This window comes from Lytechinus pictus, chromosome 3 (assembly GCF_037042905.1).
Source record: "Lytechinus pictus isolate F3 Inbred chromosome 3, Lp3.0, whole genome shotgun sequence".
In the NCBI taxonomy this organism is placed as follows: domain Eukaryota; kingdom Metazoa; phylum Echinodermata; class Echinoidea; order Temnopleuroida; family Toxopneustidae; genus Lytechinus; species Lytechinus pictus.
The window spans coordinates 80,123,244-80,147,210 of NC_087247.1; the positions used below are offsets into that span (position 1 = coordinate 80,123,244).

General features: G+C 36.4%; 1 protein-coding gene across 1 annotated transcript; it reads right to left on the bottom strand.

Moving 5' to 3' along the window:
• Positions 1-11,719: 11,719 nt before the first annotated feature.
• Positions 11,720-23,803, bottom strand: LOC129258012 (adhesion G-protein coupled receptor G6-like). Its single transcript, XM_054896469.2, has 9 exons — positions 23,752-23,803; positions 19,402-19,548; positions 18,691-18,876; positions 18,074-18,472; positions 17,516-17,677; positions 16,254-16,378; positions 15,222-15,490; positions 14,647-14,722; positions 11,720-13,239 (listed from the first exon to the last, which is right to left on the bottom strand). Exons 1-9 carry the CDS (start codon positions 23,758-23,760, stop codon positions 12,534-12,536), a joined length of 2,079 nt encoding a protein of 692 aa, XP_054752444.1. The 5' UTR covers positions 23,761-23,803; the 3' UTR covers positions 11,720-12,533.
• Between the last annotated feature and the right edge of the window lie 164 nt (positions 23,804-23,967).

A 23,967-nucleotide genomic window follows, 5' to 3' on the forward strand; every position in this document is an offset into this window, starting at 1 on the left:
TTGAAAGTGGGGTAGGGGGGCACAGGGGGAAAAGGGCACATTTTCTTTCGAAAAGGGCACTATTTTAAAACAAAGAAAAAATGACTTACCTACAGTGGTGTAATGACTAATGAGCCAAAAATGTTTAGGGGGCTAAATATGTCGTATTATAATAAGCTGCGAATGAGCAAAGCGAGCGAGCAAAAATTTTGACATTTTTAAAACGAAAATCCAATTTTGTGATAGATTTTGACATAATATTCAAAATAATATCACATTTCACCGTTCTCTCTATCCATTTCTTTCATTTTCTCTTTTGTTTTTTCGGTTGTGAAGAATGGGGGGGGGGGCAAGAGACGCAGAGCCCCCCTCCCGTCAATACGCCACTGATTATGTACCCCACTCACATCACTTATCAAACTTAAGGCACGTAGGATTATTCTTACAAGTTTTTGTTTTCCTTCATAGGGGCATTCGTTAACACATAAAAAAGGGTCCTTCTCAGGTGAAAGGGGCACAGAACAAGTTCGTGAGGGGCACTTTTCTTGGGTAAAAGGGGGCACTAATTCGAAAAAGGACACTTACGAGAAAGCAGGGAGGCAATTACTCACACATAAAACGGGTCCTTCTCAGGTGAAAGGGTCACAGAACACCTTCGTGAGGGGCATTTCCCGTTAAAAATTGGCACTAATACGAGAAATGGCACTTGCTAACACATAAAACGGGTTCTTCTCGGGTGAAAGGGGCACAGAACACGTTCGAGATTGGGCATTTTTCTTGCGTAAAAAAAGGCACCTTTTCAGGGCTTCAAAAAGTGGGGGGCACTGTGCCTCCCCCCCCCCCCAGGATCGACACCCCTGCCTTTTGAGAACAACTAGGAATCAAAGACTAAGTAATAATGTTGCATTTAATTACCAAAAATAAGCCACATACCCAAAACAAAACAAAACTTTAGTGCATGGAACAAACAAATATCCCAATCTTCACCCCTTTAAACCGATTTTAGAAAAGTGTGAACGCGATTGCTTGCTATGTCACAGTACGACATTCATTTTCACTCAAATATTATAATCTTTTATCAAGAGGATGCCAACCATGTAAGGTCACAACTCTGTGTGATATATCATATTGTCTGATTTTCTTCACGAATGTGACGCATTGTCTTCAATGTTTATACAATGGATACAAGGGTTAAACTCTATTGATGTATTTCACCTGTTAAACTTCAAAACACAAACGTTTCACGCAGAGAATATTATATGGATATGTATCAAAGACTAAAACCATTGTTTGTTTTGAAATAAAAGCTTTCCTTTATTTTATTCTTGGTTTTCCCAGGTCAGAGGATGTTTCCGATATGCAATTTCTGCTCGATTTGAAGGTGCAATTCTTCCTTTTTAGGGTGGGGGTGTTTTTTTAACATGTATTTATGTTTACTATTTGAACTATTTGTATTTGGGTTTTGATATGTAGTGTTTAACTGTTGAACATTGATCAATAACTGTCCTTATGATGGAAAGAGGGAGAATAAAAAGTGATGAGGGGGAGGGGCATGTTTTTAAACATATCAGTTTATCTCTATTTTTTTACACACTGAATACGTAATATTATAATGTTGCCTACAAGTTAAAACAAAAATGGTTTCAGGTATCAAATTCAACACACACACAAAATGATTAATCATTTCCAACCAGCTGACCAAGCTCCTATTTTAGCCTAAACTCCCACGGGTTTGCACCACTGAATTTATGACATCTACTCTAATCTAAATATTAAAAATAAATCCATGGTTATGGTCACAGCCATTCTGCCATTCTACAATCATAGACAAACATAAAACTAGTAAGAAAAAGAAGCAACAACAACGATACCATTTCATTTGCAAAATATCTGCACGCATGCTAATGATCGTGTTTCCCTTAAACTTGATATTGTAAATAAAACATTGAAGCGAAGTGAAAATAATCATTATCATTCTTAGAGTATCCAATGAAAGATATCCTACTATAAACGAGTAGAAAACACCCTTCAAAATCAACGTTTCGCTTTCTCTTTTGAATGACGTGCCAGGTCTAAACAGATCAAATTTAATTTATTTAGTTCGAAAAACAGATAAATATGATGAAATTAAAAAGCTAATGTGAGGTTACTTCGTTTTCTTACTTCAATCCATTCCTCTTGTTTGCATTATATCTGCCTTTTTAAAACTTAAAATTAAACTTTTTTCATCTCTCACCCATTCTTTAGTTACGTACTCATACTCATCCTACCTCCTTAGCATATTTTTATTTTGTAAGGGGTAGCAAAAAGTATCGACTTCTGACAAGACTAAAAGATAATCAATGGAGAAATTAGGGGCTTTATCCTGATAAAGATTGCTCACATACTAAGTTATACTAAATTAATATCACATATTGGGGGAAGTTATGGGATTTTATTTGCTCAATGTTGTATGAACTTCAACTTTGGAAACTCCTGGAATGCATTCAGCTTGGGTCCAGCTCGCCTCAGCTCTTTATCTTCCGTTTTTTTACAGCAATGATCTTCACGGGTTGTGCATTTCAGCAATGGCATTTCATTGACCTCATGCATCACCATCATATATCATAATCAATGTTTGGAAAGATATCTGATCATATTTCGTTCGAAAACTACTCCCCCGCCATACGGCATTTCTTAGAAAAATAAACTTTTGAACGAGGAAAGCTCAGTTTGGAAATAAAAAGATGAGTCAATGATGGAAGAAGTAGAACTAAATGACGCCTTTATTATTTTGGGGATGAAAAAAGTACATATTTGCTGACATCATTGTACCTGTCGTTGTGCATGTCATGATATAACGATGTGTGTTGATTCCACGGGGAAGTTCCGTGGAGAAATCCGAGAATAGAATAATTCCGAGAATAGAAACATAAAAATAATTTACAACTTGATGCTATTGAGGTTAAAACGTTAGAAATTGAAGTGAAATTGAATCATTTCGACAGGAAATAAATTTGATTGTGACAAATCGCTTCTGCCAACACTTCAGCTTGAAAACAATGAAATTAAAATAGCTGTCTTCATCTTGTTTGGTACACTTGAGTCATTGTGACTGAACGACGTCTGATAACTATAGCTCAGTATTAGTTGCGCTTTAGGATTTGTAAAAATATTAAAATCAGTAGGAATTATTTCATACAGTTCGTTGATGTTCTAAAATTGTAACTTGTCAGTTTTATAATATACAATTAACCGATGTCATGTAACAGGTGAATGTGAGTGCTAAAGGAGGTAACTATCTATAATTAGGCCTAAACTAACAATATTTTGACTGATACTGTTCAAACGCGATTAGAATAGGAAATGACAGCGGGAATTAGTTCGATGTGTTTATATTCTTATATTTTCATAGAGGACTGTGTTAATGAAGATCATTTACTTGAACTATTAATGTGTATTTTTCTGTATAATATTGACAAGCGTAGGTGAATTAAATACAATAACCAGCAAAATAACTATATACATTCTAAGTTATCGTTTAAATTCTATAAACAAGAAACTATCAACCCCCTTTGACGTTTCCCTGCTGGAAGAAAAGAACGTCCAACAATGTTTCTTTGTATTCAAAGTGTGGAACACATAATATTATCTTCACACCGTTGAAATGCTCAAATTTAGCACTGTGGGTCTGATATTTACAACCCGAGTCCATTATATAAAAAAGTGTGAATACACACTGTAGGAGTTATCATTGTTAAATATGAATAATGTGAATAACAACAACTATGTAAACACACTGTGAGCGCAATAATAATAATAATAATAGCTGGGTATATAAAGCGCTTTTTGCCTGAGGATACAAAGCGCTGCTATCAGGCTATTATTACCCGGCTTTAGCTCGAGCTACCATCACCGGCGCTCAGTGCATTCAAGGAAATAATTCTGCCGGGTACCCATTCACCTCACCTTGGTCGAGTGCAGCACATTGTGGATAAAATTCTTGTGGAAGGAAAACACGCCATGACTAGGATTCGAACCCACGACCCTCTGTTTGAAAGGCGAGAGACAGAACCACTAGACCACGGCGCGCCCGCAATGTGTGACATTCCCGACCTTTCGTTGGAAGAACGCGAACGCCTATTTACGACGTTAGTTGATTTTAGAAGAGACTTTTGGGCCCGTCGTCATGGTCTTAAAACTCTGTCCTGCAATGCAAATTGTGTGACATGAGATTTTTTTTTTCGTTTCGCATCTGGAACGGAAACATTCAATTTGCGTTTCGTGTGCAAAATTCTGGTTGCTACTATATGGTAACAGCGATATATCCGATTTAGGACGACTTTCCAAATCCACATTTGGTTCCTCCCAGAGCTCGAGAGGCCGCCCGGGGGGCCCACTTTCATTGAAGAGTGGATACCAGGCGCAAGAACGCATAAAAATGGAAAGAGTGGGTAAGTTCGTTACGTATAGGCCTATGTAACGTTATAAAGGTGTCAAAAACGATGATTAAAATACTGAAAAAAATGAAATATTTCCAATACTTGTAGGGTTTCACAAGCCAAATAATTGTTAAAAGATGCATTTTCATAATCTGGAATAGACTTGCTTCACTTGTTTAGGGTACTTTTCGAAACCCCATGGTCGTGACTGGTATCCACTCATCAATTTAAGTGGTCCCCCCGGAATTTGAATCTAACCCCCCATTTTTGGGGAAAGTAAAACATAATACCCTTTACATCGTGTGCTAGAGGCGTATCGTTTGTGTAGAAGGAGTGAACAAAGGAAACAAAAGAAACCCGCATGCAAACGTATTGCATACGCTGTGTACATATGCGAAATGGGTTCGGCTAGAGAGGTGATCTGACCCATGGAATCAATTGCCAGTCATCCACCAATAATCCACATTAAATGCAATATCGATTCGATGGACTGTAATGATCTATATCTAAGCCTTAATTTAGTAAGTTTTTCATCACTCAATATGAACTCGATTTGTTTGAAAAACCACTTTCTTATCCATGTCATATTTTATTTTAGGTCCTACATTTCGAATATCTCCAGCCATCAGTCGTAATACATGCATGTATGGCGCGCGGGTGTCGCGGGAAAGAATTTTGCACACGAAAAACATATCTGTAGGGCCTGTAACCCCCCTGTAACACAAATCTTAGCATTGATTGTAGCACTGGCGTAAATCCCGGGGGGGATGGGGGGGATATATCCCCCCCACTTTTCGAGGAGGGGGGGATGGCCTGTACAAACATCCCCCCACTTTTTACGAAAGAAATGAAAAAAAAATCACAAGAGATAATTGCTTTACTGGTGAAAATTCTTCCTAAAATACCGCTTAACAAATAAAACAATATTATTGAATCATAAAATGCAAATAAAGAGCCATTTCACCATTTCCAAACGAAATACTTTTGTCCTTATTATAACATTTAAGAGAAATCCCTGTTTCTTCCAATTCATCAATGTTGGGGTCTTTGGGAAGGGATTACGATGGAATGTCAAAAAATTTTGAATGTAATCTCTAATAAAACCATTAAACCATCATGGGGTAAAAAAGATAATAATATTGGAGGGGTATTTGCCATATGGACATACAGTGGCGTAACTACGGGGGCATGGGGGCACCCCCCCCCATCGGCTGACAAAAAAAAAACGGGGAAAGGGGGAAAGGAGAAAAAAGGGAGAAAGGAAGAGAAACGTAGTGGGAAAGAAGAAAATATTCATTATAATGTTATATTATATTATAATTATGTTATGTTACATTACAACTTTATGAAACATAATTTGCCCAGGGCCTACATCTTTTTTTTATTATTCCTGGTGCTCGCATTGTCTGTTTAACGAGGTATATAATCCTGTTGTACTAAAACATCCCGTTTTCAAGTCAATATAAACCAAATATATTTCCTAGCACTTGAGTTATCATTGTTTTATGTAGTGACATATGCTTCTTCTTCATGACTCAAAAGTGATTGCCCCATGTTAAGGTCTTCTTATATATGAAACATTTCCTGTACGTGATTACATTCGCACTTGTGGATTGGTGAGATATGTCTGCTCTTCATGAATTCCTAAAATCAGTCCTTAAAATGTCCCTTCTGATCTGAATATCAAAAATTTTCAGCTCGCGCTTCGCGCTCGAATCATTTGGTTAATGAAATACGTATGGTCCTAGTTAATTCCTACAAAGAAACCTTAGAATGCCCCACTTCAGGTCTGAATTATCTAAGTTTTCAGCTCGCGCTTCGCGCACGCATTGTTTAGCGAGACAGGTACCTATCATGATTACACAAATTTGATTATATTGTCCCTTTTTAGGTGTGAATATAAAAAATTTCAGCTCGCGCTTCGCGCTCGCATTATTTGATCAGTGAGATACATATCCGTTTAATGACATTGTCCTTAAAATGTCTCTATTAGGTCAGTATAACTGGCAACTTAGCGCGCTTCGCGCACTCACTTAGTGATTCAAAAATTTTACTGGTGCCCCCCTCCCCAATGCCGTGACCCACGGTACGCCACTGTGGACCTATCAATGACAATTCCTTGCATATCTAAAAACATGATTGCAAAAAAATGCCAAAATATTTCAGTCATCCCCCCCACCCATCAACACGGATTTACGCCAGTGGATTGTAGAGCAGTTTTCTACGTTTGATTCTATTGACTATAATGTACAATCAATCTTAAAAATCAAGTGTATGATTAAGCGTCAACTTTTGTGTTAGGGGACCGTAATATTAGCGTCCGTGATGATTGCGAAAGGTGGCAATTATTCTCTCCAGTAGGGAATTGATTTATCATTCTCTCTCTTTTGTATGACCATGTGAATATGATCTTATTACAAATATTCAATGATTATTAGATATAACAATAAACACATAAAAAGAAACAGCATTATTACACACAATGTAACCTTTTAAGGGGTAAACAATGCTAATAAGGAATAATCTTTCTTATTCTAAAAACAACGTCTTTGGCTGTGTTGAGAAAATCCCATTTTTAAGTATCTTTATCTGAAAATAATGAGATTGTTGGCCAATAAATCAATACCCTATGGGCCTGTTGCATGAAACTTTTGACATAGAAAACTCTGACAAACAAAATGTGCCATTTACAAAAACGCATTGAAAAACTTTATAAAAAAAGCCAGAGTTTTTTGTTTATGCAACAGGCCCTATTATATTGATGACAATAATAAAAGTATATATTAGTTATGAAAATTATTGGGGGAGACGACAATCGATCTGAACCTCAAAACACACTCTTGCAACAAGATGATAGAACGTGGTTCGATGTTTTAAATTATTTTTAAAAAATAGGTGAACATTAATGATACAAAAAATGAGGGGGAAATCAGTTAGCATAAAGGGAAAGTTTTTTAAGAACATCATCAAGCCATTAAAGTGTATGAGTGCTGGACATCGAACTCCATATCAATATATTAATCCGAGACAAGCAACCACAATCCAATTTGAAATATAATCATTGATACTCTTCCTCTGACAGCGTGCAAGATTACATACATGATTTCATCATCATGTTACAAGGTAACATTGATTCTAAAATCTTACTTGAATGCGATCATACATGGAAGTGTACCAACCAGTTATCTAATAAATATAAACATTTTATTTAACATTATTTGGCTAGTCCCGACAGTTACCATATAAACAGTCATTCTCAACCATTCAGAATCGAGAACAGTTGTCAGATCTGACAACTTGTCGGACGAAAAATATTAATGAAACGCTCCCCTAATTGATAATTAAGTGTAAACAACATCGACAACACTCATTAAAGTACAGTGAATCAATGAGCAGATAATATAGAATTTAAAGCAACATGCATTGGTTTATTTTCGAATGAAATGTTTCTTATATTAACCTCTTCTTTATTTATGTTCTCTGATTGCCAAGGCAATGCAGGGTTGTCAGATATTCACTCCTGTCGTTTGTCGATCTACATCAATGGTTATGAACTGATTAAAAAAGTTTTATTTTTTAACCTTGTTTTATAGTTGTTTATGATTTGCAGTTGGTGATTATTTACTGTAATTTCAAGCATATAATCACAAGGCATAGAAAAGTATCATCTTCTTTTACGATTTCCCATTTCCCCTCAAAATTACCCCTGAAGCTATTTACGTACAGCATTAAATATGCTATAAAGTTCATTTGGCCATGGCTATGATGGAGGTGTTATACGTCATTTTCTTTTAAAAATCTTTATTGACATTTACATTTTTTTTTCTATTTTTGCCACCAAAAGTCATGATAAGTTCGATCACATTACCACAACATTTAGTATGACTCAGGTGCATGCTGCGTGGTTGCGGAATCTAATACCCATATCGCAACATTTTCAACCGGTTGTCTTTCGACAGGAGGGTCCCAAATTAGTACTTAAATACACTTGATGGTTGTCTGTGATCTCCAATTTATTAAAGATAAATTCAGATGAAGTACAGATTAGTAGGTAAATGTATAGTAGTCGTCGAAAATATTGAGAAAGAATTAAGAAATGGCTATTGAGAGCTGTTGGTCATGAAAATCTGTTAATTTACAACAAAAAATATAATTCATATATTTTATTGTATGAAATTTCGCTCCAAAAGTATCGCATGAAGAAATCATCCATAATTATTCTTGACCAATTTTTCTTCAATAGAAAGTAATTTCTTTCTTTTCTATTTACTATTAATTATCATTATAACTATTTACTATTCCATTAAAATTGGAACATTTGAAATTCAGTGTGATGACAATTTAGCCCATTTTAAAGTAATTGCTGCTTATTTTTTCACCTTGCTGGACAACATGCTTCCCGCATTGGGTAAAATACTACCCCAAATTGGTTGGACACATAATCACCCTCGTGGTGGTAAAAATTTACCCAATATTTTTTTTACAGTGTATTAGTGAACATGTGACATTATATAGGCGTACAGCTTGTGTTAATCATATTCATATCACTGCATTATGGTAAAAATTGACCACTTCCAAACTTTTAACTTATTGCATACTATATATATGCTCGGTCATGCTGTTTTGTCTGTCTTAAATCGACTTTAAAATGAGTTCAACTTGACCTTGAAGTGAAAATAGTGGTAGATTTAAAATGTATTTACATAATCATGTTATGAACAATTATTTAAAAGAAAAGGTCGTTGAGATGTGCACGCTGGATGTGCAAATGATCTAAATACAAACAATATCTTTATCGTCGTCCGCACTATCACCATTTTTGTTGTCGTCATCGTCACCGCCATATTTTGAACGGTAATGTGGTTACCGTTTCAATCATCTTCAATATCACTACCGCCGTCATCATCAACTAAAACTCCATCATCATCCATATTGTGCGCTTATGTATTAATTGTGATATTATTTGATATTTCTTATTTGATATCAAACAAGTATACCACATGCACTGAACACATTCATGTTGAAGAAACTCACATCACTATTCCTGTGGGAGTATAGAGATCAGATGAAGATAATTTTATAAAGGAAGCGAACGATGATGTCATTTGACGGGGGTTCTATCTTTAGGCCACGGATGAGGAATGGTATAGGGTAACATTATTGCCTCGCTTTCGAACTGCAAACCCATGGACATACATTTTTTCTCCTTCGATGAAAAAGAGACGTTTTGCTCTCCTAATTGATTACAATGACAAGGACTGGTCTGTATAGACAAAGTTCACCATGTGAGTCTTGAGACAAATAATATTCAAATTGTGCTATCGGTCCTGCTGATGAATCTTCAATACACAATCAGGCCATTTATAGAGTACAAATTCAGTCTACCTTCCTCAAACGACACAGGCACTAGCGTACCTAACGAGTCACAACCCATGCAGGGGACGTATCCCTGCCCCCCCTGACGAGTGACAACTGATACGGTGGACGTGCCCCCCCCCTTTTGAGAAGCCAAATTAATAATTTGTAATGTAAAAATGCAATAAAAACAGACGTGTACCCCCGTCTTTTGAACCTGAAGACCTTTTTTTTTTTTTTTTTTGCTTGTCAAATTTGTTTCTTGTAAGGAATCCTTTTTGGTTTGGTTGAAGACCTTTTTTTTGTGTGTGGTAAGAAATCCTTTATTTGTGGTTGAAGACCTCTTTGTATTTTTTTTTTTTTTTGCTTGTCAAATTTTTTCGCGGACGAAATATCCTCCAAAAAAATTGCCCCCCTTCTGGAAAATCCTAGGTACGCCAGTGGACACAGGGGATGGTCCCTTGCAGACAATATAAGATTTTTGGGTAGAGGAATAACAACATGAATGTGACGCAGAGGGTGTGAACAGGGGAGAGGCTACACTCTTAAAAATGTTGGGCAACATACTCTCCACACAACAATGGTTAAAACTTTATCAAATTCTGGATAGTTTGAAACCAATAATGTGTGACTTGGTTTAAAAATACTCAGAGTTTGATATTTTTTTAAATAATTGTTGTGTGGAGAGTATGTTGCCCAACATTTTAAGAGTGTAAGACGTGGCATCGCTTCCAACGAAGAATAAAGGTAAAAGTTTGTACTGTAAAAGCAACATTGGCAGCATTTTATTTATTTAATTTTTTTTGGAGGGGGGTTAAAATCTTCCCCCTTAAGTGAATACGGTAAAAAAAGTGCTCTTTATTGTTACTACACTGTAAAAAAATGTTGTGTAAAATTTTTACCACCACCAGGGTAATTATGTGTCCAACCAATTTTGGGCTGTATTTTACCCAATACGGGAAGCACAATTGTCCAGTAAGGTAAAAAAAATAAGCAGCAATTACTTTAGAATGGGCAAAATTTTCATCAAACTGGATAAATAAAAATGCCCAAAAGAAATGCCCAATGTTGGTTGGACACACAATTACCCTCATGGAGCACTTTTGCCCAATATTTTTAAGAGTGTATTCGCACTTTGTGATGCCCATTTGCACAATACGATTTGCCAATTTGCATCTTCCCTACGGGTACAACTCTTCATAAGAGGGTACAAAGTGTACAAAGCATCCTTAAATGTGCAAAAAAATCTTCTCTTGGGGTGCAAAGTGTTCACAGTGTTGCATTTTAAGGGAGCAAATTGCCCCTTTTCTTAGTATGTACTTTAAAGTCTGGACACATTATTAAGTCGAATAGAGGACGTCATACAGTCATAGGAATAACAAAAAGGAACAAAAAAGGGGTCATTCGTACTCCTTTTTAATTTATAGGTGCAATATTGTACATAAAAGTTGGTGCCAGTTTTGAATTTAGGGCGCAAACTTGAATCTCTTTTTATGTGATAGGAAATCTACGTAATTTACGGTATATAAAACTTCACTAAAAAGATTAACTGCATGAGTGTAGTTATCAAATTATATCCCATTGAACCAAATTTGAAGTACTGGATAACCTTGAGATAGATCAATGCCGAAAGCCTTGTACCTAATATTGTCATGAATGCCCTTGTCAAACTTTATGACTTTCACTTCAACGTCCTGTACATCTCTCCCAACCCTTTACATAATATTCAAACAGGAAATCCCATTAGGTCTACCAGTTCTATTTACAGCATCGAATCAGGTAGTTCCTAGACAGATTCAAGCATTATAATGTCTAGAGTGATAAACTCCTTGATAGGAATAAAAAAAATACTTAATGCTGCTTGCGATGGTAAAAAAATGGGAGGATTGTGGCTTGTAAAGGTTTCCTGTGTTCCACTAATCAGCAGTAACATAAAAATGAAGGGAGAAAATGATTCAATTACATTTGATTCAATTAAAATATATATTATTCCACAAATATGATTCATAAACATTAATGCGACAAACACACTATAACTTCTTTGATTTTATCACAGGAAATGTAAAATATTTCATTTTCATAAAATTAATAATGCAGGAACCCATGAATAACAATCAGTTTCAATAATAGTGATTCTACAAGTTTATGCGGAATCGTACTTAACATTCTTTGGTGAGAATATGTTGATTACTAATATACATGTACAATGAATGCGTGCCATCACGTTCCTTAATTAACTTGCATATCACAAGCATCGTTTAAATTAACTTTTTTTAAATGAAATTTAATTCCATATTTTCTCAAAGTGATTTGATACAATTTTACTGTTCTTATTTCATTTTGTCAATTTAATTGAATAAAGTAGGCATTCAATAATATAATAAATAATATGTTCATTCCGATCCTATATATACATTTATATACATATATATATATTTGTATAACACAATTGAATAATGATTATACACTGTCTTGATGAAAAACCAATGAAACTGATATACAATCACAATTAAACATCAATTACAGAAACACTTGTAAGCACACCCCTTTGTGATTAGTTATTTCCATTATTTCCTTTATCTCTTTAATTTGGATATTGATTCTGTAATTGGATGTAAGGGCGTGCTAATTATCAATTATTAATTTGACAATTAAGGGACCCCAAAGAGCAAACAGCATTACTACATCCTGATTATTTAAAGCTAATCGAAATTCATTTGATTACTGTTGGAGCTCTTTGATTCTTTTCATACACTTAATAACACTCATAAATTATTTCTAATAAACGTGTTCCATTTCCCCAATAGCATTATCATCTTCGGCATCATTATTAAATGCGAAGACGCCTTCATAAGGAATATTCGTCGACGTCATTGATTTAGGCAATGACGACAGCTCAATGGTGTATACGCTCGTCTCATTCATGCGTTGTTTAGAGAACACACGATTAAAGTCCATTCCAACTTTACGATACCACTTGGCATCTTCAACATAGATCTTATTTCCTTCGTCGTTCTTGGTTTCCTGTGAGGCTCGTGATCGACGTCCTGCACGGTTACCGCTCGACGACGAACAGTTGCTGACTACTGTTGTAGTCTTCTCTTGTGGCTGCATGCAACGTGGGCAGAGTAGGTTTCTCCAGTGTATGCGTGCGATTGGGTTTCTCAGGCAGTAGAAAAGAAATAAGTAAACTCCTTGAAGTGAGTTTAAGATGATGAATATGATCTGGAAGGCCAGGTTAGCAACTTGGATGGAGGTCAAGAAGCCGACTCCCCAGGTTAACCCCATGAGAACGGTCAAAGCCAAGGCATTCTGCAGACGATGAAGCCGCTCAAGGTATTTGGGTTTAGTAATTTGTTTTCCCGCCACTTTACGAGACAGACGTCGCATGACTAGAGTAAAATTGAGTGCGTCATAGACTATGAGGATGGCCAACGGAACTAGGACCCCACCAACGAGTGGCCAAAGTGTCAGAAATCCGCATCTAAAATGTCAAGCATAAGTTCATTCCTGATCTGGATCAATCTCAAACATGCTAAACTAACGTTTTATGGACAAGAAGTAAAATGAGATTGACATGAACATGTTGTTAAATTACATTCCCTTTACCATCATATATTTCTTTAAATAATGAGAAAATTAAAGTTCAGCAACTCAAAGTGTTGACTAAAATAGTTTCTTTTTAGGTTCACTTAAAAAAAATTCACAACTATCATCACGTAGTAGAGGCTAAACATGGTACTCTTAATGTTTCATTATTTCTTAAACTTTGCATGAATACTGACATCAATGTACTGACATACAGCGCGTCCCAAAAAAAAATGTCCCTCTGATATGCGGCTAAATTACTTCAAAAAATAAAAATTATTCTCAATGAAATGTATGGATTTAGGAAGCTCGTATCATGTTCTAACTTCTATAAACATTTCATTGATCTCGCTTCAGTGGTTTTGAATACACAGTCTATTATTTAACAGTGGTGCTTTTCAGCCCATTCCAAGTTTGCATGTATGCAGCACTGCTGTGTGTTCTGCACTTTCTAGCATATCAACCCCCTTTGAAAGTTCTGACCAAGGAATTCCCTGATCTGACCAGGGAAATCTCCATGATCTAACCAGGCTCGTCAAATCACAACCTTGAGCATGTTCAGAAGGGCAAAAACAATATTTGACAGTTCATTTCACATTTGATAACAGGAGATGCACAATGATTAGGACAACAGGTCATGTCTGTTTCATGCCTAATTCATGCCTAATACTGCATTTTTGTTTTCATTCTTTTTTTTTGTTAATAAGCTACTGTGGTTAAGTTAATCCAATGTAACTTTAAAAAAGTCAAATATTTCTCTGGTAAAGTTCTTTTTCGCAAAGGGTGATTAACTTGGGGATTACCCTTTATTTTTCAGCTTATTTTACTCATCTCTCATTCACATTTTCTTTCCAAGATGTTGCACTGATCCCCCTTATCAATAATCAAACAATCTTAATTTTTATGTTTCTATCCTTCTAAACATGCCAAAGTTTATGATTTGATGAGCCTGGATATGATAAGGGAAATGTCCCTGCTCAGATCCTTGATGTAAAAATTGGAGTTGATATGCCATACACAATGCAGAAATGCATCAATGCTGCAAACTTGGAATGGGCTAAAATGCACCACTGTTATGTAACAGAGTGTGTATTCAAAACCGCTGAAGCGTCACCATTGAAATTTTCATAGAAGTTAGATCAGGAGATGAGCTTTCCACTCATGAACATTTATTTGAGAATACTACCACATTTTAGAATTAATTCAGCCCTATGTCAGAGGGACATTTTTTTTGGGACGCGCTGTATAAAAGTTGCCTAAATCCTATTATATGACTCATTGAAACATTCAAGGATGAACTTACTGATTATTATCAGAATATGACATGTATCCTTGCCTTGCTACTCCACTAGTTATCACGACAATGAGAGCTGGTGTGCCTGGAATAATGGGGGTAAAGGGGATCATTTTTATTATTCTTTAATTTATTGATAAATTGTGTGTTGTGCGTGTAGAGGATGGAGGTTCGGGCATGGTCACCTCTTTCGGATGGTGACGTTAAAAGGTCGGTCAGAATAATCATATCTGATTAATACATCAGATCTGATCAAGACCATTTTAACGACACCTTGGCACTGAGCCTCAGTGCTTTTTACGACACGCATATCAATATCATTAAAAAGCTGGCGTTGAATAAGGTCCAAATTAGTAAGTTATAATTATTTTATCATCACCGTATTGTAGCTTTAAATTCCTTGGAATAAATTAATAAAATAATTCATTGACATTTTGTTAAATTTGCTTGAAATTAATATCCTAAATTCCATTGGCATGATTGGCGAGCAATTTTACAAGAAAACTTAATTTAAAAAATATGGAACAACTTTCACTACGTACACGCTTTTCTATTCAGGTTCCGTGAATAAGGAAACAACTTACCTAATGCAAAGCAAGCTGCCCTTATCATAAAATGGGGGATACCCCCTCTGTCGAAGACACGGATGACCATGAGGTACATGTTAAAACTCTCTACCGCCATCCAGCATGCCGAGGAAAGTAGGGAATAGTGCAGAAATCCCACGATGACGCCACACGTTACCATAGCAACATGGTTGAGTGAGAGAAGGAGGAGGAAGGTGATGTATAGGGAGAGAAGGGATGCTGAGAGCGAGGCAAGGATGCGGTTTGCCTGGGACTTCCGAAGTTTTCTAAAGAGAGAAAACCAAAATACCTAAACTGTACCTCTTAAGGGATCGTTGATGGAATAAGTAACTGATAAAGATGTATATGAAATGTTCTTCTCCATGAACCTTGTTTTGCTTTCCAATTTTTCATTGTATTTTAATTAAGTTATTCTGAATTAGTCGCTGGTTTAAACTTAAATGACTCGAAAGCGTTTAGAACATGGGATGAAATTACCATGAACAGAATATGGGAATGACACTCTTCATAAGTCATGTTGATCTCCCAGTATTTGCAAAGCTAATCGTATAAACAGTATTAAAATATTCAGTAGACTTATATTCAAATTCTGGCATAAAAAATAGACCTGCAATATTCTGTTAAAAGTAACTCCCGTAGGAACTCGGCAGGACAGTGTAAACGCCAAGCTGGTATATAACCAATTACCTAGGGAATTTTTTTACGTCTAGGTTAATCAGTCATATCGAAACACAAGGTAAACAACGGTCTGCATGGTGTGTTTTTGAAGTAGATTTGAATAATTTACGCTTTAACATCCATCTGAGGAAGCAATATACATGCATGAGATGGCGCCAGATAGAATGGTCCAATTTTCATGTGTATTTTGATCACCGCCTGCACATTTTCCTAGACAAGCGAGGGGCGCTACACTTAACATAACCGAACTACCGAAACGCAGCTCACTAAAATCAAGAAATATGAGCAAAATATTGTTGATATATAATGTCTGAATAATACTGATGTTTATGGAAAGCACAGCAGACATACTTGTTAGAGAGAAGCGTGCAGAGGGTCAATCCAAGACATATGCTTGACAAGCAGCAACCAACGTAGCTCATGATTTCTAGAACAAAGTCCTGATGGTCTGTTAGCAAAGTATTGCCGTAAATATCCTAGAGAGAATACAAAAATATTAGGTCGGATTAATCACATGAAGCATGAAAAACAAGTGGAACGCCTCTGGCAGTCTCGCCTGTATTGTACGATTCAATATAGCAACAGTAATGACTTTAAAAACAGCTATTGAATAATTATTCACAAAAGAAAACACTCACATGATGATAAAATTCTATGTCCATTGGCCCAACGTGACCTTTGACCATAATCATGTGACCCAAGACGTGTACAAAACATACCTGATAACCCGTATGTCTATGTTTGATGAACGTGTATAGATCCATAAACTTTCTAAGTCATGATGCCAATTCAACAAATACCCCAAACATGGCCAAAGTTCATTGACTTTACATGACCTTTGATCTTGGTCATGTGACCTGAAACGCAGGATATTCAGGGATACATGGTTACTCATTACGTCCAAGTCTCATGAACTAGATCCATAAACTTTTAAAGTCATGATGACAATTCCAAAAATATTCCCAATATTATCAATGTTAATTGACCCTAAATGACCTTTGAACTTGTTCATGTGACCTGAAACTGATGTTTAGGGATAGCTAATTGCTCTTCTATTTAAGTCTTATGAACTAGGTCTATATACTTTCGAAGTTATGACAACATTTCAAAAAACTTAGCTTTGGTTAAGATTTCAATATTGATTCCCCCAACATGGTCTGAGTTCATTGACCCTAAATGACCTTTGATCTAAGTCATGTGACCTGAAACTCAGAAAAAATGTTTAGCAATACTTGATAACTCTTCAATCCAATTTTCATGAACTAGGTTCATATACTTTCTAAGTTATGATGACATTTCAAAAACTTAACCTTGGTTTAAGATTTCATTGTTGACGATGCCGCCGCCGTCGGAAAAACGGCGCCTACAGTCTCGCTCTGCTATGCATCGAGACAAAAAACAACAACAAAACTATTTAAATAGAGAATGTTTCAAGTTCGAAAGTAATGATTGTCACACATCCTGTCAAGGAACTTCTTTTCAAAAATAATTTGCTGTGTGATGACGTCTGACGAAAGATATATATTCTTTTGATTGTGTCAACTGCTACGACATGAGGTTATTTTAGGAACGTGGCTTTATTGGAAGGGTAGGGGCTGCTTTCCATTTCTTACCATTAGAATAGCGAAGTTGGTTAAATGATTACATTGACATCTATAATCATGTATGATTCCTGATGTAGTAAGATGACATCCATCATCAGACCAGTTACCATGTCCATTATCAGCATCAAAATCCCAGAACACACATACTGGATTGGTTATGTTCTCAATGTTCTGATAACAAAATGATTATGAATTTTATAAGGTAAATACTATTGAGTATTATGCAGATATCATTCTTCAGATAATTGCAGGCATTGTAAGGGTGTATCTGATTTGATTAATTTTTTTTTATCAAGCAGTTAACATGTAAAAAAAATTCTCAACAAACAGCTATTTTCTTTTTGTTATAACCTATTTGGTCGTATTCTACTGACATGATCTTTTTCATCAATTAACTTAGTACAAAATCCAGACTGCGAATAATCATTTCTTATTGTCATTAAGAGTTCCTTACAAATCGATCAATAAAGGTACATCTTTAATAATCCTAGGCTACGAATTAAAATCAATTTCCTTGGCAATGGTTTTAGGTGAATTTCTATGTCATAAATTCAAAAGAATACAAACTTCATTAGCTTTCGTGAAGATAGGATGGTATGACGTCATGACCGGATCTGATAGATTCGATATGGGCATCGCATTAATAGCCGCAGAGATAACACGAGTGTTTGCAGTTCGGCTGAACTCGGTTTGGATTGCGTTAAATTCGATCAACCAAGGTGCCATGAATAGAGCTGTAGTTCGATAAATGACGAAGGAAACCCGACTGCTATTTCGTCTGATTCGTCTTCCGAGTGATGTCGGAAGGGAGATTCGGGCATGAATCGGCATGTCTCCGGGATCGAGGTTCTCACTATTGCCGATGTAGACAAAGATGTGTTCAGGTCTGAGTGGACGACGAGGATCATCCGTGGCGTAAATAAAAGTCAAACCAGTCTGAAGCAATTGATGAGAATATTCACTCACCTGTTCAAGATTGGATGTAAACAGAATTAATGATTGGAGGGAGAGGATACAGACATAGCTTCGCTGATAGAACACAAGGAGGAAGTAGAACGGAAATTCTGAAAAAGAGTTAATAGAGATAAAAGAGTTCTCTTGTTTTGACAAGAAATAATAATAAACCCTCTCATTATGAAGGTCATACTTATTAAAGGTACAGAACGTAGAACAGAAAGGTCTACCTGTACTCCAAGATTAGGTTGGACGTCTTTGTACGTTCCATTGGACGTCGTAACATCAACAAACTGGAGTTGAGTCTCTAAGGATCGGATAGCTCGGTTAGTTGATCCTTTTGCCGCAGCTTCTTCCAGTTCATCTTCGTTCACATTCATGAGGTTATTCACAGTCTCAACAACGGATCGCGTCACCTAGCAGAAGCAATACAAAGAACACGTTTTCAGGGAAGCCATGAATTGGTTTAAACACATCACTTGGTTTAATGGGTGCAATACCCAATAACTGGCATTTTACATTTCACCAACCTGAAATAATTGTAAAATTTAGTCTTTTACCCATGACTGTAAAATGATGTTTTAATCTGTCTATAAAATTAAGAAAGAAGACAATATAAATTGTAACAAAATTCAAATATTCCAACCCAATATTTGTCATAAATATACCTATTTTGTCTGAAATGTGAAGTAAAATAACTGCATACGTCTTTGTCTCAAGCTCTAAAGGACTCTCTTTTTCCTAGCTATTATAAATGAAAGAGGTGTTTGTCTATTATTTATGTTAGGTGTGTCCTGTATCTACGCCATGATCACAACATTCGTCTCCATCTGAAGACATCATTAAAGATATTGATGAAATCGTGTAATATTCTTTGAAACGATATCACTACTCCTATCAACGATATAACTACTCCCATAGATGTAGTGATTGTTTCTTACTGATGGTTCCGATGAGTTAACAGCCGTTATATTCTGAAGGATGTCAGCAGTAGAGTCGACTTCCTCAGCTGTCATATCTTGTGAGTCTTCTGTAAGATCAGCCAGTTCTTCGGACACCTCTTCCACGTTATCATCTGTGATTGGTGTCTGGAAAGTGGACATATAATTTTTTTTCTGTTTCTTTTGAATATTTACATAATCCTTAACGATCGGAAACATAAGGCTCATTCAATTTTCATTTTAAAAATACCGAGCGAGTGAGAAAACTCCACTAACGTCAGCAATGTAATATTATATATATATATATATATATATATATATATATAAATGTGTAAAGTTATACATGTACAACAGCATTGGCAACTCTTTTTATTTAAATATTGTAAAGAAATGGATGAAGAGAACAATGGTAGGCGTAGCTTAAATCAAAGTTCCCTAGAGCTATCTACCCTTTGGAAAAATTGGTGATGCCGAAAAAATGTCTCTGCCGGGAATCGAACCCGGGCCCCGAGCTTTGAACGCCGGTGCCTTAACCACTAGACCACAGAGACGGGTTAGTGGCTAGGGCGACCCCTATCCGATTGACCGTCAGATAGACAGATTTTCGATACTACACCAATTATAATTTCCTTTGTCGGGTGAAGCCGATATGACGTCACCTTGATACCAAATTTTGATTGGCTGCTTAAAAACTATTTGTGAAAAGACAAATTACGCTCAACAATGTGTAGTATATAAATTTTGTGTTATGTGCTACTTTAAGATTGACCAGTGTGAATGTTGGTTTATGCTTCTCACATGCCTAAAAGGTGTGTATGATATATGCCGAAAATAATTTTATGGCATCAAAATTATCATTAATTAGATTCATAAAACAAAAACCTTTAAAATCTGAAAAATATTAACCGCGCTTTATCAAGCTGTGTTGACCTGTGTAAAACGCAGAGTATATAACACCACGAATGTATCACTATGAGGAGTGTTTTTGGCTGAAATTATTCTACAAGTAAGTTTTAACTCTTGAAGAGTTGTGGGTATAGCCCTTATTTGCGTAAGCAACCTTTATTTTGTTTATTATGCCCGGAATTCATGTCATTTTCATGGAATGGAAGGGGAATCGTCCTCGCCGTGCAAAAGCGAACGGCAATGTACACCCATACGGTGCGCTACGATGACTGCGCGGTATAAAAATGACCGTTTTTAACAGGTTTTTGGGGTGTTGTGTCAAGTAAAATCGGCTCTAACATGACAACGGGCAAAAACGGGCAGCTAAATTTGGTATCGACTTAAAGCTTAGACATCGGGAAAAATGATGCTTGTAGAATTTAGACGGAAATCCACGGAAATCTAAACGTTTCTAATGTAAATGCAAAAAACATGGATTTTCAGCCTATTTCGAGGAATAATCATCCTATAAACCTCCTGAAAGGTGTCTTTTATCTACTTTGAACCCTTTCACACGAAAAAAGAATATTTCAGGATTATGTTGGAGCCATTTCAGATTCCTATATGAAAAACCTCCTGTGAAATGGCCTGTTTTTCAACTAGGTTATCATATACGCGAAATTTCGCAAAATGTCACATTTTACGATTCGAGGTAGGAAATTAACAACCTTTATGCAAATTCCAGAATGAAATATTTTGCTGAAGTATTCTTCAAAGTGTTGTCTTTCAGCTGGGCATAACAAAAATTAAAAATATGAAATTGCCCAAAATGACTTTTGGCGCACTTTTGTTTCGCCCCGGCCCACTGTGCGCCGGTGCCTTAACCACTAGACCACAGAGACGGGTTAGTGGCTAGGGCGACCCCGATCCGATTGACAGTCAGATAGACAGATTTTCGATACTACACCAATTATAATTTCCTGTGTCGGGTGAAGGTGGGTTTTGAACAATGACAAGCCGCCATGCCTCAGCTGGATCAAAGCTATTGCTTTGATACAGTACACGTATGGGAGAAAGTATACAAATGTGTAAAGTTATACATGTACAATAGCATTGGCAACTCTTTTTATTTAAATATTGTAAAGAAATCTGTCTATCTGACGGTCAATCGGATCGGGGTCGCCCTAGCCACTAACCCGTCTCTGTGGTCTAGTGGTTAAGGCACCGGCGTTCAAAGCTGGGGGCCCGGGTTCGATTCCCGGCAGAGACATTTTTTCGGCATCACCAATTTTTCCAAAGGGTAGATAGCTCTGGGGAACTTTGATTTAAGCTACGCCTACCATTGTTCTTTTCATCCATTTCTTTACAATATTTAAATAAAAAGAGTTGCCAATGCTGTTGTACATGTATAACTTTACACATTTGTATACTTTCTCCCATACGTGTACTGTATCAAAGCAATAGCTTTGATCCAGCTGAGGCATGGCGGCTTGTCATTGTTCAAAACCCACCTTCACCCGACAAAGGAAATTATAATTGGTGTAGTATCGAAAATCTGTCTATCTGACGGTCAATCGGATCGGGGTCGCCCTAGCCACTAACCCGTCTCTGTGGTCTAGTGGTTAAGGCACCGGCGTTCAAAGCTGGGGGCCCGGGTTCGATTCCCGGCAGAGACATTTTTTCGGCATCACCAATTTTTCCAAAGGGTAGATAGCTCTGGGGAACTTTGATTTAAGCTACGCCTACCATTGTTCTCTTCATCCATTTCTTTACAATATTTAAATAAAAAGAGTTGCCAATGCTGTTGTACATGTATAACTTTACACATTTGTATACTTTCTCCCATACGTGTACTGTATCAAAGCAATAGCTTTGATCCAGCTGAGGCATGGCGGCTTGTCATTGTTCAAAACCCACCTTCACCCGACAAAGGAAATTATAATTGGTGTAGTATCGAAAATCTGTCTATCTGACTGTCAATCGGATCGGGGTCGCCCTAGCCACTAACCCGTCTCTGTGGTCTAGTGGTTAAGGCACCGGCGTTCAAAGCTGGGGGCCCGGGTTCGATTCCCGGCAGAGACATTTTTTCGGCATCACCAATTTTTCCAAAGGGTAGATAGCTCTGGGGAACTTTTATTTAAGCTACGCCTACCATTGTTCTCTTCATCCATTTCTCTACAATATATATATATATATATATATATATATATATATATATGTACATATCCTTTAAGAAGATATTTCCCCAAATAATCTATTTTTATTAGCTGTATGTTTACGCTTGTTATCACAATGTATTTTTGTTGTAATGTAAAGACTTGTGTTTAAAGAAAGGCATGACAGCAATCAGAGCAATAAATAAATCCAAATGTCATGAGGTCATGATCCTCCAGTTTTTACACAAACTTTTACACAAATAGAATATCATATCACAGTAAAGAATTCCTCCTGAATATCAAGAGTCAATATATTCATACCATATCATAAAAAATGTATGAAATTATTTGGGAGAAGACACTGTTTCATGAAGTATTGCCCTATAAAATGTTTGTGTTTAAATCGTTATTTTTTTTCCGACTCACTCGGAATATTGCACTGTGCTAATACTTATGGACTGGTAATGCTGCTACTACTGCTACTTTAATCTCCCTCCTAATCCTCTACTACTATTACTACTATACTACTTCCACTACTATTACTACTACAACTACTACTACTACTACTACTACTACTACTACTACTACTTCTACTACTACTACTACTACTACTACTACTACTACTATTACTACTACAACAACAACTACTACTACTACTATTTCTACTACTACTACTACTACTACTACTACTACTACTACTACTTCTACTTCTACTACTACTACTACTACTACTACTACTACTACTACTACTACTACTACTACTACTACTACTACTACTTCTATAACTACGATTGTTAATACTACTACTGCTGCTGATGATGATACTCCTATACTATTATCATTAATATTTCCTTTGCTTTGCTTTAATAACATTTGTTAACAATTGGGTGGCAATTCCAATAGTCGTGAGGAATCCTGGTTCCACGATTGTAAAAAATGTGTTTGTACAAAATTGTCTAAATCGTAAAATCGTAACCCTTGGACTAATCGTAACCATGCCTCTCTACGGAAACACGACCACTGTACGATTTATGGAAATATAATACTGACCCTCATGATCTCCTTTCGATTTCCCTTCAATCTCTTTACAGAATTTGTACTGCTTTGCCTGTCAACCCTCTACGACGCCCAAGTCATGAAATAGATTGAGTGCCATTATATTCAACTACTAATACTACTACTACTACTACTACTTCTACTACTACTACTACTACTACTACTACTACTACTACTACTACTACTACCTCTACTATTATTACTACTTTCACTAATACTTGATTACCGTAAAAGTATAAATCGTAGCACTTACCGTAGTCATCTATGACCCCCCATCCCCATCCACAAAAATAACAATCGTAAGCAAACCGGAAGTAATCTGTCATACAACGACCGAGTGGACGGCTTTTGCAAATAGGCATAACAATTTGTTTTTCATGTTCTTAGAGAAGAAAAAAACACACACACATACACACACAAATGTAGTCATGTTTGTGCTTATTCAAGTGTAGGCAAGATCAGTGCTTTC

What these genes read in the sequence shown, in the direction of transcription:
- LOC129258012 (XM_054896469.2), bottom strand. An exon ending in TGCACGCTTCTCTCTAACAA is followed by an intron (nt 15,491 to 16,253) that starts GTATGTCTGCTG and finishes TTCTCTCTTTAG; the next exon opens with AAAACTTCGGAAGTCCCAGG. An exon ending in TCATATTCTGATAATAATCA is followed by an intron (nt 13,240 to 14,646) that starts GTAAGTTCATCC and finishes TTGACATTTTAG; the next exon opens with ATGCGGATTTCTGACACTTT.